The sequence below is a fragment of the Labrus bergylta genome, chromosome 20 (assembly GCF_963930695.1).
Source record: "Labrus bergylta chromosome 20, fLabBer1.1, whole genome shotgun sequence".
Classification (NCBI taxonomy): domain Eukaryota; kingdom Metazoa; phylum Chordata; class Actinopteri; order Labriformes; family Labridae; genus Labrus; species Labrus bergylta.
The window spans coordinates 13,659,553-13,674,450 of NC_089214.1; the positions used below are offsets into that span (position 1 = coordinate 13,659,553).

Below are 14,898 nucleotides of genomic sequence, written 5' to 3' on the forward strand. Positions count from 1 at the left end.
GGCTTAAGCCTCTTAAGAGAGAGCCCAGTGATTTCCAGTGTGCAGCAACATCTTGTAACTTTAAAAACAATCAGTTTGTCTCTGTGAGGGTCTCTCCTACATACAGCTGATATTTAATGTTCAATGTGCAATCTGATGTGTGTAAGTGTTTTTTTTTATATAAGCGTTGTGTGTGCATGTATTCGTCTTACCCACGTAGAGCTGGCTGAACAGCTCTAGCCGTGTGTGTCCCTGTGCAGGAGCGAGCTGGGACGCACGGTACGTCTGATCCAGCTGAAGGACCGCCTCTTTTACGTTTCGCTCGGCCATCACGCGATGCCACTGGTCGTCATTGAGGGGCGTGGCCGAGTTGACCGTTAGCTCTACAGGTCCGTTCCCAACATCAAAGGAGAAGGAAACGACTTCTGGAGCTGAGGAAGGACAGTAAGAAAAAGTTATCAAAGTCATGAATCACACATAAAGAAACAATGAGTTAAAATGTTTTAAACTCATATAACTCTCCGTTTCATTATAGTTCACTGTGCAGGTAAATATGCACTCTTTCTCAAATTAAATCAAATGTGTCTCTCTTCTTAATTAGGTAATATTGTGTAAGTGCAGTATGAAAATGATATATTCTGTGTTCTGACATATATTGGCAGCAGTGTGCTGCAGTCATAAAGATGATAAATAACCACTACAAAGCTCTGTGTGGTACTGCGTCATTATGGCTTCATTAGGATCTGATATTAGAGTGGATTATATTAGGCAGTGGTCAATGGGGAAATTAACTTTCTTCTTCTTTCCGCATTCCAATCAATAGGACCCGCCCTTTCCTTTTTTATGTTGATCTAATCTTATTATCCTTTTTTAATCCCTTTTGCTAACTTGTGCTCCTGCAGCTCATATATTTTCCATTGTTTCTTCTACTGTCCATTCCTTCATTTTTTCCTTTCACTGTGTTTCTTGTGTTCTCTTGTTGGCTTGTTCCTTTCCCTCCTTAAGTCTACACTTCCCTGCGTTTTACTCCCTCTATTGTTTGTTCATTGCCTCTTTATTTACTGCTGCCTTTCAGAATTTCACTTACCAATCCCCCTTCAAGCTTATCAGTCACTTTGCCCTCCCTCCTCCTCACCTCCATTATTCATTCCTTCTTTGCTCTTATCGTTTTCTCCCTTCATTGCAGACTTTAACATGACCACTTCAATGAGATGGAAAAAAAGACCCAGAAAATCATCTCCACAAATTCCCGTCATTGATTGATGAGTGCATTGACCAATAACCTCAACCTTAAAAAGTTCTGTAACATTCAACTACCCAGAATGTATAGCATCATAAAGACAAATAGATGCAAGCACACGCACAGTGAGCCTCAGAGTGTAAGCCCTCTGACATGCTTTAGTACACTGATTTAATGATGTCTGGATGCAAAGAGCAGGTCTGCTGGGCAGGGAGGAGAAAACGCACTTATTCTAAATGATTTAAGAAAGCCAAACATACATCACAAAACACAAACAGAAACAAAAGCTAAAGCAACTTGTGTGTGTTAGTTGATATTTTTGTTGTTTTAGCAGCGCTGTAAAGCAGGATTGATGCACTACAAAGTAACTATTTGTCAGAAGGCTTAAAACCCGCCTCAGCTCCAGTTCTTTTCCTGTGACTAGCCTGACTGAAAGTTAGTTGGAGACAGCATTTCCAGCATGGGGACGCCTCCAAAGCCCTCATCAGTAACCAATTGTGACGTCACTCAGGCTTTGTCTATGTTTATTTACAATCTATTTTTTGTCCCCATCCACAGGCAGGAATGAAAACTGAAGTGCCCTTGCAGCTAGTCTTATTTATTTGCATAGCTGTGATAGATGCTGGAAGTGCTAATGTGTGTGAGTTATTTATTGTTTGCACGTTTCCATTTTTTAACCATTTGTTTTTCTGTTAATCTTTTGATGTGAAAGCTGAAAAAGCCAAGATCTAAATTATACCAGAGTACAACCAAGCAATGACAAATGGTGAAGGAGATTGTGTATTATGTGTGTTTGTGTGAATGATTGCTGTGAGTCTGGAGGGATATGTGTGTGTGTGTGTGAGTTTGTCTAATGTGAAGTTTCAGATTCATTGGGTGTATTTTCAGCCACATGTAGCAAGAAGCTTCAATAAAGTTTGTTTCCCAGAAGAGGTCAGTAAAATAAACCAATCTGTGAGTCACTGTCTGACGTTATAAATCCAGACTCGACTGCCTGGTTTACCAACATTCTTGGAAGGCTTGATAATTCAGGTTACATGTAACCAATGCAAATAAATAAACTGCAATGCCAACGTATGCAATGCTTTTGGTCTTTGTCTCATTTCAGACATTTATTTTCTCTCAAGACAGTCTGAACAATTCTTAGTCCTATCTGGTTGCTATGTACATAATAGAAATCACTTTAATTAGTCAGAAATACAACTTTTAAAACCCAGAGCTGCAGAGATTTCTGCTCAACTTCAGCTGTAAAATGTGCATTGGTTTGGTTTTAAACAAAAAAAAGGCCAAAATATATAGTATCTTAAAAGCCAAGGTCTTAAAGTGGGAAAGGAAATTTCTCTACTGGATCCCCACTGTGCTACAGAGCACCACCGAACTCGAGCATTTATAACAAGGAACTCTCTGTCTGTCCTCAATCCAGTCACCAGCCAAGTTCCCATGCTTCTGAATACATCTTCAGTGCTGCCTCTCAAATGTGTCCATGCCTTCTTCTTTAATAGTCCTCCTGTCCTCCTGAGACTGCTGAGGTCCCAGTAATGTGCGTTTTCCACAAGGTCATGTGTTTGTGTATAACGAACTGCGTGTGTTTGTGCTTTGAGCTCCTGCAACAGCACAGCTATGCTATTCCAGCCTAATGCTAGTCATTTCATGGCCTGACTGGATTGCAGCAGATCATTTTTTGCACCGGCGAGAGGGCAGGGATTATGTGTGTGTGTTTAACTGTGACACGTGTGAGTGTGTGTTTATGTGGTTTACGAGGCGTTATGTAATTGTGTGTCCAAATGTGTTCTGTGGGGCAAAATGCAGAGTGATAAAAAGGTGATGTAGGGGCATTTTGCAATCCTGAGGAAACACACGCACACACACACTTATAAATATATGGAAAAAAAATGCACAAACACACAAATGCATTTCCTATCTTCTCAGGCCTGCTGTGCAGCCTGGACAGACAATATACTTAGTGTATCTTTGATTAAAAGTTTGGAAATACCAACACCCTTTTGGCAAACTTCTCACTTCACTTGAATGTGCAGTGTCAGCACATTTTCTTTTGTGTAAGAATACATTTGGGCCTGTATGGATGTGTATTTAACTTTTTTTTTTTTATGGAAGAACTGGAACAGAAAATGAAAAGCTTATAGAACTTTTACTCCACAAAGCAGCTGACACACTGCCAGTCAGTATGGTGGCTTTAAAATGCACTTTGGCAAAAAAAAAAAAAAAAATTCCATCTCCTCATCGGGATTTTGACACAAAGCGGCAGGCACACTGGCAGGAAATCGTTAAAAAAAAAAACCCAACCTTTCTCACTTCGCTCAAACACCTTTGAATAAAAAAGTAATTCATGTACCAACAGCTGTGCAGTGCCGGGAAGCTTCACAATGCAGCGCAGCGGTTCAATAGTTGCCCGAGATTTTTGCATTCCTGATCAGAACCGCTCAATGGTGCTCAACCAGTGCTGAATGGTTTTTACTTGAAACAGGATCACCCTAACCTACAATATGGCATGTCAATCATAACCCTGACAAAAGACTTGGAGAATGTGAATGGTGTCCCATTGTTTACATTTAAACGTTTCTTTCTCCTCTTTTCTTTAGCCATCTCTTCCACTTTAGTTCTGACGTTTCTCAATGTGCAGGTAGTGAACATTGATTTACCTTTTCACCGACTGTGTGTGTGTGTGTGTGTGTGTGTGTGTGTGTGTGTGTGAGTGTGTGGATTCTTTGAGAGGTAGTAAAAAAAAGAAAAGGTTGTACTCTGAGGAGATATAAATCCTATTTCTATGAGCTTGAATGTTTTAAAAAACAAACAAAAAGGGAGCTAAAGAGAGAGAGAGAGAGAGTTGTGTGTGTAGGCGTGTGTGTGTGTGTGTGTGTGAGAAAGCTTGGGCTTGTGATTTGTCATCCCTGAAAATGGGAGATTTGGTTCAACAGAGGATTATAATGGACATAATTATGGCACACACCAATTACCTTAAACAAATGATTGCGCTCACTTGCAATCAAACAAAGTATGGTGCGTCATAATCATGATGGCAATTGACTGGCTGTGCTTTCGGTTGTTCTGAGAGAGTGTGTGTGTGTGTGTGTGTGTGTGTGTGTGTGTGTGAAAAAGGTTGCACTGTTGGATTGACTTCTGAATTTAAAGCTTAACTGTGCTAGACAAAGGACAAAATAGGGAAGTTTGACACATTCACACACGCGCACATACACGCTTCTTACATTTGAGCTCCAAGCGGATGAAGTCAGTGTTGCCCAGGTTCTCCAGGAAGACTCCGTAGGGTGCGTTGGTCTTAAAATAGAAGGAGATGTCAGCGCTGGTCTCACCCTGGAAGGTGGCAAAGTGCAGGTAGGATGACGGGGTGGTGAAGGAGGCAGCGTTCCAGTAGTTATCTGAAAAGAAAAAAAAAAAGATTTAGAGCTCAGATTCATCCTATATGACATTCATCTGCTGACCTCTCCTTTAGCAATTTGGCCAACACATTCAAATCGGATAAGCTACATGACGAATGTATTGTGGGAATAAATTCTGATTCAGATTTCAATTTATTTTGAAAAGCTATTAATCTCTCATTCTACTGTTTTATTTAACTCCTCAGCAGAAATGCATCCAGCACCTCAAACTCTATACTTCAGTGCAGAAGGTTTAATGTCCCTTGTATTTCCCTGAAACTTTAAAATAAAGTTGATCTTATCAGAGAGAAACCACGTCTTACTCAAATTAAGGCCGTTATAAGTGGGGCAGCATGGACTAAAGAATTTTAGGTGACACCTTTTCTGATGACTTTTCTGAAGCTGAACAAGCAGAGGCTTATCAAGACAAAGCATGTTAAATAGCTGCTGATGAATGATCAGACTTTGGTTGATGAAGTGACTCTCTGTTGTCTCCTCTTCTCTCGCTGCCTTGTCTCTGTCTCACTCAGGGAAGATGAAGTGTAGGAGGGTGAGTAAAGGAGAGCAGAGTAAAGGAGAATTCGAGGAAAGAGGTCAGACACAGGTGAGGGGACAGAATGTTGAAGAGGTGATGGAAAAGAGGAGAGTAAAGTCATGCAGAGAGCAGATTACGGGAGGAGGAGCATGTTGAGGGCAGGAGGAAGAGGAGGTAATGGGATGGGAGGTCAACGGGAGATCTGAAAAATCTGTGTGGGCTCTCTGTCATGTCTCTGAGGCTTGTCCTCTGACCCTAAGCCATAACACCTGCTACAAAGAGTGGCTGTATTTAAATGAAATGGGAATTTAGTGTTTAAATTTGGCCCTTTTAGACTGCCATATGGCTTGTCATTGCCACTGTTGCCAAGTGTTTGCTCATTTGAGGGTTAATGTTAGGTGTCTTAATATAATATTACAAACAATACAGTCTATAACAGTTTATTTACATAACATGATTGGGCTCCAGATATACAATGATAAATTAATTATAAAATTGCTGCTAATTTATTTTCATTCAAGCGACAACGTAAGAGACTTACTATTCAACCTTTAGCTACCTGGATAACCCTTCTTAGTTAAAGTGTCTAAGTCTTATTCCATTTTAGGTGGACACACATGTTTGTAAGTGACTGCTGAGGGTATATACACCAGTGTCCATCCATCTGTGTGTGTGTGTGTGTGTCTCCTGGTTCAGTGTGATAACCGCTCCACAATGACAGGAGCTGAGTTACTCCCCATTCCCCTTAGTTTCACATCACCAGGGGCAAGGGCAGCACACACACACACACACACACACACACACACACACACACACACACACACACACACACGCACACACACACGCACCACCTGCTGATGCTGCCTTTGTGATTAGTGAGGTTGAAGTTGGAATACTGTTCATTTCTCTGCAGGAGGCACTGCCAATTATTAATCAGGGTTAATTGAGGACGGAACAGGAGGACGCCCACAGAGGCCACAGAAATAGATGATTATGTATTTTACATCCATTTGCATCCTCGCAAGAAGGGGAAAATTCCCACGTAGCTGTGAAACGTATTTTCATAACCATTAACTGATAATCAAATGATTTTTTTGAAGATTGCAGCATTATATCTTATATAATCTTAATATAATATAGTGATGATATTAGATATAAGATATAAACATTTAAGAAGGAGAAGATTTTATGTTTCTGCAATTAGATTTTGCACAATCCAGGTGACTACAGGTCACAATAGATATGTATGCAAATAAACTCAACTAAAATACTCTCACTGGATTTGTAGGACAAAGGTTTCTACATTCGACACACTACACCTGCACTCTTGTGTCTCTTTGTCTGCTATGTGGGAAACACGAGGATGTTGGAGAAGAGGTTACAGGAAAACCTTATTTTTTAAACGTTTTCACTTTTATGCAAGTCTCATTTTCCGTCATATTTTTAAAAAAAAATAAAACTGAATGGGAGTTTGAGGAAAGAGAGTGAAAAGAAGGCTGACAGAGACATCAACAAAAGAAGAAGCATACAAGGATATCGACTCGCAGCCTGGAGGAGAGTGGTGCTTCAGAATGAAGGAGGGGGAACACGTGCGGAAAGAGGGGAGTTGGAGCTTGGAGAGAGAGGATCTATGTTGTGAGGAGGAGTGGAGAACTAAAAACCAAAAACCAAATCATCAAGCTCTGAATGCTCCTGTGCCAGATCCACAGATGCAGCTCATTGGCTCTGTGGCACATCAACACTCCCATATTGAAATGTTTATCAAACAAACGTTACAGAAAGTGATCCATCAAATACATAATTATCTTTACTAACTGACTAAAAGACACCACGAATATTCCATTTTTATGACACAGATTTCCTGACCCCAGTTCAATTAAATGAACAGGCACCTGCAGACCACAGTCACTTATCAGCTGGGTTTCATACAAATTCATTTGCCAACAAGGACAATTTAGACATGTAAATTATTCAGCCTGTCCTTTGTAGTGTTTGATGTACAGCTACTGCTAGTGGCCTGGCTCCAAGTTCAACAATTCTGTTTCAGAGTGAAATATCTCAACAACAATCGGATGTAGTCAATCTTTAACAATAATCCCTCACGCCCTCACTACAGTGTAGCTGCTGGCATGATGTGATATCCAGTTTGAGGGGAAGATGATTCATGTATCTAAGCTTGACCAGATGGGTTATGTGCCAGTACTTGCAGATGGTATGGATGACTGACTGCTCTACAGGTCATTAACAAGGACGATTTCAGGCACATACACCCACACACAAAAGACAAAAAAATAGACGAAAATAAGATAGAATAAACAGAATCAATGTACAGTTAACCGTGGCTGCAGGCAAAAAAAAAAGACCATGTTTAATGCCTGTTGCTTTTTACTAACTCATTCAAATGTGTGTCATGTATGTACAGTGGGATATTTAGGATCTATATATCTTGTTAGCACTTATTTCCCGGTTTGATGTAGCTAACACATGCTGTGCCAACTTATTTAACCTATTAACTCATTTAATTTTATACTAACTTATTTTGCCAGAAACTTGAGGTGTAATGTTGTGGAAAGGCTTTTTTCCTTCAATCAAAGGGCAAAAAGTAATGTCATATAAGAATGAAGAAAGGAGCATCAACCTCTGAAGGGATTTCTCTGACTTGATAAAGGTATGATTCAGATATCAGTGTGCAAAAACACTAGAGCTAACATATCGTTCTGAAAAATTGTTCATCCGTCAAACAACAATCCTATGTCTTCTTTGTTAATATAAAAGTTTGTAACACTTTCTATAAAGGTCACCATATTCCCCATTAACTACCTGCTTATTAGCATGCTAATTAGTGGCATACTGGCTGTTTATTATTCATTAGTAAGCACTTATTTGTACTGTACTCTATATGACCATCTTCTATAGCTAATAGGCCATTAACTAAGAGTTCCACCTTAATAATACCCTTCATTACTGCTTATTGATAGTAAGTTAGATATGCTTTTTATTGTCATTGTATAAAAGAACACAACACAACTTGGCAGCAATCCCCTACAGCAGCATTACAAATCTGGTCACATATATACAAATATATTCGTAGTTACAGTATGTAGAAGTAAGCCAAGTACATAAAGATCATAATTCATGGTTAACAACTTCCTAACTTACTATCAAGGAAGATGTTCATATAGCTCAAAGTCATCTTCATTGTAGAGATAGTTTGTTAATTTGGTCAGTCAATTTGAAAGAAATTCGCTCTTTCTTTCTTCTTCACTCCTACACGCACAGTGGATAATAGAGTAAGACAAAGAGCATATGGCTCTGTAAAGTGACAGAAGGATCCATCTTCAGTAATTGTATCTGCCATACTGCAGCGTGATAGAGCCACACACACACACATACAGATGTGAAGTCATGGGTCATTACGTAGTGATTTGTTTGTATGGTGGCAGCTCTTTGATGAGGGAACATTAGTGAGAATGGCACCAGATTGCTGATGAAGTGACCATATCGAGTGTGACACCAGTGAGAAATGCGAGGCAGGTGTTCTGTCATGCTATGCGCCTTTGACAGAACCAGGCCACTTCCTGTCCCGGACCGATGAACTAGAATTTATTTTTTATTTATATAACCTTTATTTAACCAGGTAAATAACCCATTGAGATCAGGATCTCTTTTCACAAGGGTGACCTGAATGAATGAGGGAGTGTAATGTTTATGATGTGTACCAGGACTTTGCAAACTAAATGGTACTCTTTGCTGTATTCCTACACTCACAGTCCATGGAGATTGCATACCCCCAATCAATAACCCCCCCTTTACTATGAAAAATGAGCTGTCGATAGATAATATATAAAGCATTATTATGATAATGATTATGCTGCCTGGCGCTAAAGATTAAATCCATAATGCTTTACCTAACAAACAAATAGAGAGGATGAGGAAGGTAGATGAAAAAAAACAAAACTAGAAAAAAAACTAAATCACTCAACAGAGAAATTCACACAGCAGCTCTGTTCTTTTTCCTCTCATTTAGGAAGTCAGAATCCGATTGATGTTGCTTTCACATCTCTTTTAAATCATTTGTTCAAGACTTTAAAAGACATGATGCATTGATACGTTTTACTGTAGTGAAGTCTTTTTGGTGTTTAGGTCACAATCAGGAGAGCTCAGAGAACATTCAAAGAAAGCCCAAGGCACTTTAAGTAAGCAGCCTCTTGGCTCTTGGGGGGCCTCCAGGGAGCAATTAAGGCCAAGAGCACACTCCAGACTAACCATGAAGACAAAAGAAACAATTAAGCCACAGTTAAAAGGATGTAGTTCTGGGACTGGCGGAGAGTTGTCAGCCTGGTGAACATGGACTGTATACGTAATGGAAGTAGCCACTGTGACTCAATCCATTAAAGAGTTGAATTTTTTTAAAGCCTGGAGTGTGGCATTTTGGCAGTTGCCATGTTGTTTTCTGGAAGAAGTGTAGTGACCATATTTGGAAGAGAGGACTATACTGGTGGGTAGTTAGTGGAAAATGCCAAGTTATCAAAGCCAAACACTCAACGTCCAAGGCTTGGAAATTAGATGACGTTAGCTACTTAACCAACATAGCCGGAAGGCCTCTCACTCAACTTTGGTGGGAGGGCAATTGGCAGATGATTGACACCAACCAGGTCATTTTATATAACCAGCCTACTCGTCATAACAGCTTTCCATCTTGTCTGCAAAAAAAGACAAGTACAATCCTGACTCCTTTGCACTGGCAGCTGCAATTAAATATTTTTAGGACAAATGTTGAGCAGGCTATCAAGCCAGTACATGTAAACGCAGACAAGAATACTTTCTTATTTGTGCTAAAATATATTTTAAAAAACCTTGAATTCCTCTTACCGAAAATGCTTCAGCACTGATTGGTTCAAGGATTGCTAAGTATAATGATAAACCCCAAAACAAGTCATGTCATTATTCCAACAAAAAATGATCGGCATAAGAAAGCAAAAACTCAAGCATGACCAAGGGGTCAAGTCCAGGGACCAGATTAGGTGAGGGGATGTCATTCAGGCAGCTAGCAGCACCCACATGTCACTAAAAGAAGCTATGCCCTGAGCGCTGGTTTAGCTCAGTTGGTAGAGCATGCGCTCCATGTACAGAGGCTACAGTCCTTGTTGCACTGGTCACTGGTTTAACTTCTGGTCAGCAACCGTTTGGTGCATGTCATCCCCAAATCTCTCTTCCCCATATTTCCTTTCAATGTTTAGCTGTCCTATCCAATAAAGACAAAAGGACCAAAATAATATCTGAAAAATAGGAGCTATATTCAACCCAAGACTAGAGGGGTTGAAAAAAAAGATTGACTTGCTTGTAGGGCAAGCTTCAAGTGGTGAAAAATGCAAATCTTAAAATTGCCTTGCCAACACACCCTGGTATGCATCAAAGCTGGTGTGAGTGTTTTAGTCCTGCAGCTACTGGATTTCCCCTTGCATGAAACTATTCCCAAAGTTTGCACGGCTTTACATGTTTTCAATTATGAGTTTGTGTGAAAGCCCACTCAATCTCAGAAAATGAGAAATGGACGAAGAATGAGATGCAATCAATTAAAGCCGACCTGACAGCAACACAGTTTACTCTGCTGGACTGACACTCTGCAGGACTGACTCACTGCAGGACTGACACACTGCAGGACTGACACACTGCAGGACTGACACACTGCAGGACTGACAGGACTGACACACTGCAGGACTGACACACTGCAGGACTGACAGGACTGACACACTGCAGGACTGACACACTGCAGGACTGACACACTGCAGGACTGACACACTGCAGGACTGACACTCTGCAGGACTGACAGGACTGACACTCTGCTGGACTGACACACTGCAGGACTGACACACTGCAGGACTGACACTCTGCTGGACTGACACTCTGCTGGACTGACACTCTGCAGGACTGACACTCTGCAGGACTGACACTCTGCTGGACTGACACTCTGCAGGACTGACAGGACTGACACTCTGCAGGACTGACAGGACTGACACTCTGCAGGACTGACACTCTGCAGGACTGACACTCTGCTGGACTGACACTCTGCAGGACTGACACTCTGCTGGACTGACACTCTGCAGGACTGACACTCTGCAGGACTGACACTCTGCTGGACTGACACTCTGCAGGACTGACACACTCTGCTGGACTGACACTCTGCAGGACTGACACTCTGCAGGACTGACACTCTGCAGGACTGACAGGACTGACACTCTGCTGGACTGACACTCTGCTGGACTGACAGGACTGACACTCTGCTGGACTGACACTCTGCTGGACTGACACTCTGCAGGACTGACACTCTGCAGGACTGACACTCTGCTGGACTGACACACTGCAGGACTGACAGGACTGACACTCTGCTGGACTGACAGGACTGACACACTGCTGGACTGACACTCTGCAGGACTGACACTCTGCAGGACTGACACTCTGCAGGACTGACACTCTGCAGGACTGACACACTGCTGGACTGACACACTGCACTGACACTCTGACTGAAACTCTGCAGGACTGACACACTGCACTGACACTCTGACTGAAACTCTGCAGGACTGACACACTGCTGGACTGACACTCTGCAGGACTGACACTCTGCAGGACTGACACTCTGCTGGACTGACATTCTGCAGGACTGACACACTGCTGGACTGACACTCTGCAGGACTGACACACTGCTGGACTGACACTCTGCAGGACTGACACTCTGCTGGACTGACACTCTGCAGGACTGACACTCTGCAGGACTGACACTCTGCAGGACTGACACACTGCTGGACTGACACACTGCACTGACACTCTGACTGAAACTCTGCAGGACTGACACTCTGCAGGACTGAAACTCTGCAGGACTGACATCTTGCAGTTAGGTTCAGGACAGAGTGTTCAAGAGTCAAAGTAAAGTGATTAAAATGAAAGATTTCCACAGAGAACAGAGTACCAAGACTGATTAGAATAATAGACAGAAAGAGAAGCAGCCAGGATTAAAGTGCCCTCGGTGTGTATGTGTGTGTCGCTGCAGTATCTGATGTTCAGTTGCATTTAGTCTGAAAAGAGTTCAGATACTTTAATCTGGCAACACACGTTAGCATTGACGTTGGCCTACAGATCCAAAAGAAACTATAGCGTCAAGACGTTAAAAGTAAAGTAAGAATAGGACGGAATGGGAATAGGACTCCTGACTCGGTGGGTGGGTATGGGGTTAACAGGGTTGGGCGGGAGAAGGCAGGAATGGGGTTTACAAAAGATGACCACAGTACAATGTCAACTCTTATGCCAACTGTATGTTTTCTCATCATCTGTGCAAGCTAATGAAACGATTTTAAAAAAGAAAAAAAATCCAGTTTCTTGCAATGTTCCTGACTGGCATGCCAACACTTGTTATACTTTATTCAGAATGCAGAATCCTCACAGCTCATTTATTCAGTCTTAATTACATTTTGGAAAGATTCCAGTCTGGTTTTAGGCTGCTGCCCTGCATGAAAGAGACTGTTCTCCAGAGGGTCACAAATGAACTTTTTTGGACCAAAGTTAAAGGGAAAGCAGTCTTACCTTTAAAAAAATCTTTGTGTTCAGTTGTCCATGCAGTGATGCTTGACCTGCTCTGGCAACATGTTGGCATTTACGACACAACACTGCCATGGTTCAACAGATATCATATAGGTCCGATTACCTTTATTATTACAACACCGTACAGCCTAGTGACCTTTATTGTAAGCACCGTCTCATTTTCTCTATTAATTCTTCCACTGTCTGAGGGGAACTGTCACACCCTATAAACCCAGCTGCTTTAACACTGTGCTCAAGTTACATGATTTGCCCTTTTTTTGTTCCCTTTCTTTTTTTTTACAACTTCACATCAACTAAAACAAACCTCTGATGAGCAGTTCATAAAGGTTAAGCATTCGGTGCCTCTACGACCGGCTGAGACCTTTTTGGAAAATTAAACAACCTCTCTCTCAGCTGCTGACTGGAGAAAGTCATTAATGCACAGATTTCCTGTCAATTAAACCAGCGGTCCATTTTCTGCAGTGAAATGTCCCTTTCACAACCTGTGGCTTGATTTCCATGCGCAGGCTCCCTGTAAGCCCAGTGTGGTTAAGCTCCTGGCTCATGACTGATCTTTTGACTAGCTTTTCATTAGAGCACACCACAGCCTCCTCCTGTGTGTCCCACAGTCTGGACTTCATAGAGTAAAACGTACTTAATCGTGTTAACACTGTAATCAAATTTGGCTTCAGTGCAAGTAGTAAGTTATATTCCTTTTTCCGTTTATGAAGCTCTAGCGTGAGTTCAGTAAGGAAGACTATATAACCGCCTTCACGATCGGGTCTTTCTCGTTCATCTTTTTTTGCACGCTTACTCTCGTTTCCGTTGTCATTCTTGAGCTGTCATTTTCTGGGGGCTGTCACTGGATAATCAGCTGTCTCGTCAGCGGTACTCATCTAACCAATGGCATGGTGTTCCGCCCTTATTTTCAACCTATCATAGTACTGCTCCCCTTTTAAATATGATTCTTTCTCTCCCTTAGTCCCTTCATGCTGATGTTTCGTGCGCCCCTCCATCTCCCCAACACCGCCATCTCGCAGAATCATCATCCATTATTTCTCATCAAGTCATCAACTTCACCACCACCAGTGTCTGGACTCCATAGGGGGGGATCTATTCTGCCGTTGCTAAGAATTATCATTCTTCACATCACCCACCCCAAAATTATTTCCGTCAAGGAACATTTCCATATTTCATTGTAATAAATCATTTTCTTTATTCAGTTGTCTCTCCTGATTGAACTACATTTGTAAAGTTTTTCCTGTTCAGTGGTAAACATCAGTAAATACTTATTATTATCAGGACATCTTTTTTCAATAAACATAGCGCTTGTCTTGAATTGCTTTATGTTTGTCTCTGATTCAATCATTCATTTTTCACATATTTTTCACAGATTTAACATCCTCTTCATTTGATATCCGTCCACAAACCAACTTTAACCATTCTGGATTCTGACATATTCGCCAATTTCCCATCACTCAAAATAACTAATAATTAACTCATCACTTACTGTCTCCTTGGCAACGGAGTGGTCCAACGGTCAGCTTGGCCTCAGAGCCTGGCCTGTTAGTGTCGCCCACGGCAACCTGGCTGACTGGCAGGTGTTCTTTATGAATCAGGAGACCAGAATCTTCTCTCCTGTAAGACAAGTCAAAAGAAACATGCACATGTGATCATATGGCTACACTATTTAACCAATGTATGCAATAAAAGGATAAAATAATATAATAGATTGACAGTAGATCGAAGATACAATATTTACCTAACCACGGTAAAAATAACTCTATAAAATTGGCTTAAAATGTGTTTTTTTTTTTTTATGACTGAAGGTGGATATGACTTTGAACTTATTGTCTATGCCTTGTCTAAAGTGAATTACAATTGAAAAACATTGACTACTGGAACATCAAAAGATAGATATTGAAGCAGTTGATTTTTGTAGCTGAGAAAATGGATCTTTGAGTAAGAACTTAACTTCCAGTAAGGTTGCTTCTTATCATGAAACTGTAGTAATACTGTAACATGAGGCAGATTCTACTGATAATATCCTCATAAGTTTATGGATTGAGGTACATTAACAAAATCTATAAAGGAGAAATAAGTAAGATATTTACTGAATGAAATCATAAAATGTCCTTCTACTACTACAGCATCAGACATTAAGGAAATATGTT

The 14,898-nt window shown here is 41.2% G+C and overlaps 1 protein-coding gene across 1 annotated transcript in view; it reads right to left on the reverse strand.

Moving 5' to 3' along the window:
* The window catches only part of LOC109999178 (contactin-associated protein-like 2), a 237,167-nt gene that overhangs the window by 32,793 nt on the left and 189,476 nt on the right, over positions 1 to 14,898 (reverse strand). Inside the window, exons 17-19 of the mRNA XM_065948795.1 lie at positions 14,235 to 14,362; positions 4,444 to 4,614; positions 192 to 410 (exon numbers count right to left, since the gene is read on the reverse strand). Of these exons, the coding sequence (XP_065804867.1) occupies positions 192 to 410; positions 4,444 to 4,614; positions 14,235 to 14,362 (518 nt within the window). The remainder of the gene's footprint in view (positions 1 to 191; positions 411 to 4,443; positions 4,615 to 14,234; positions 14,363 to 14,898) is intronic.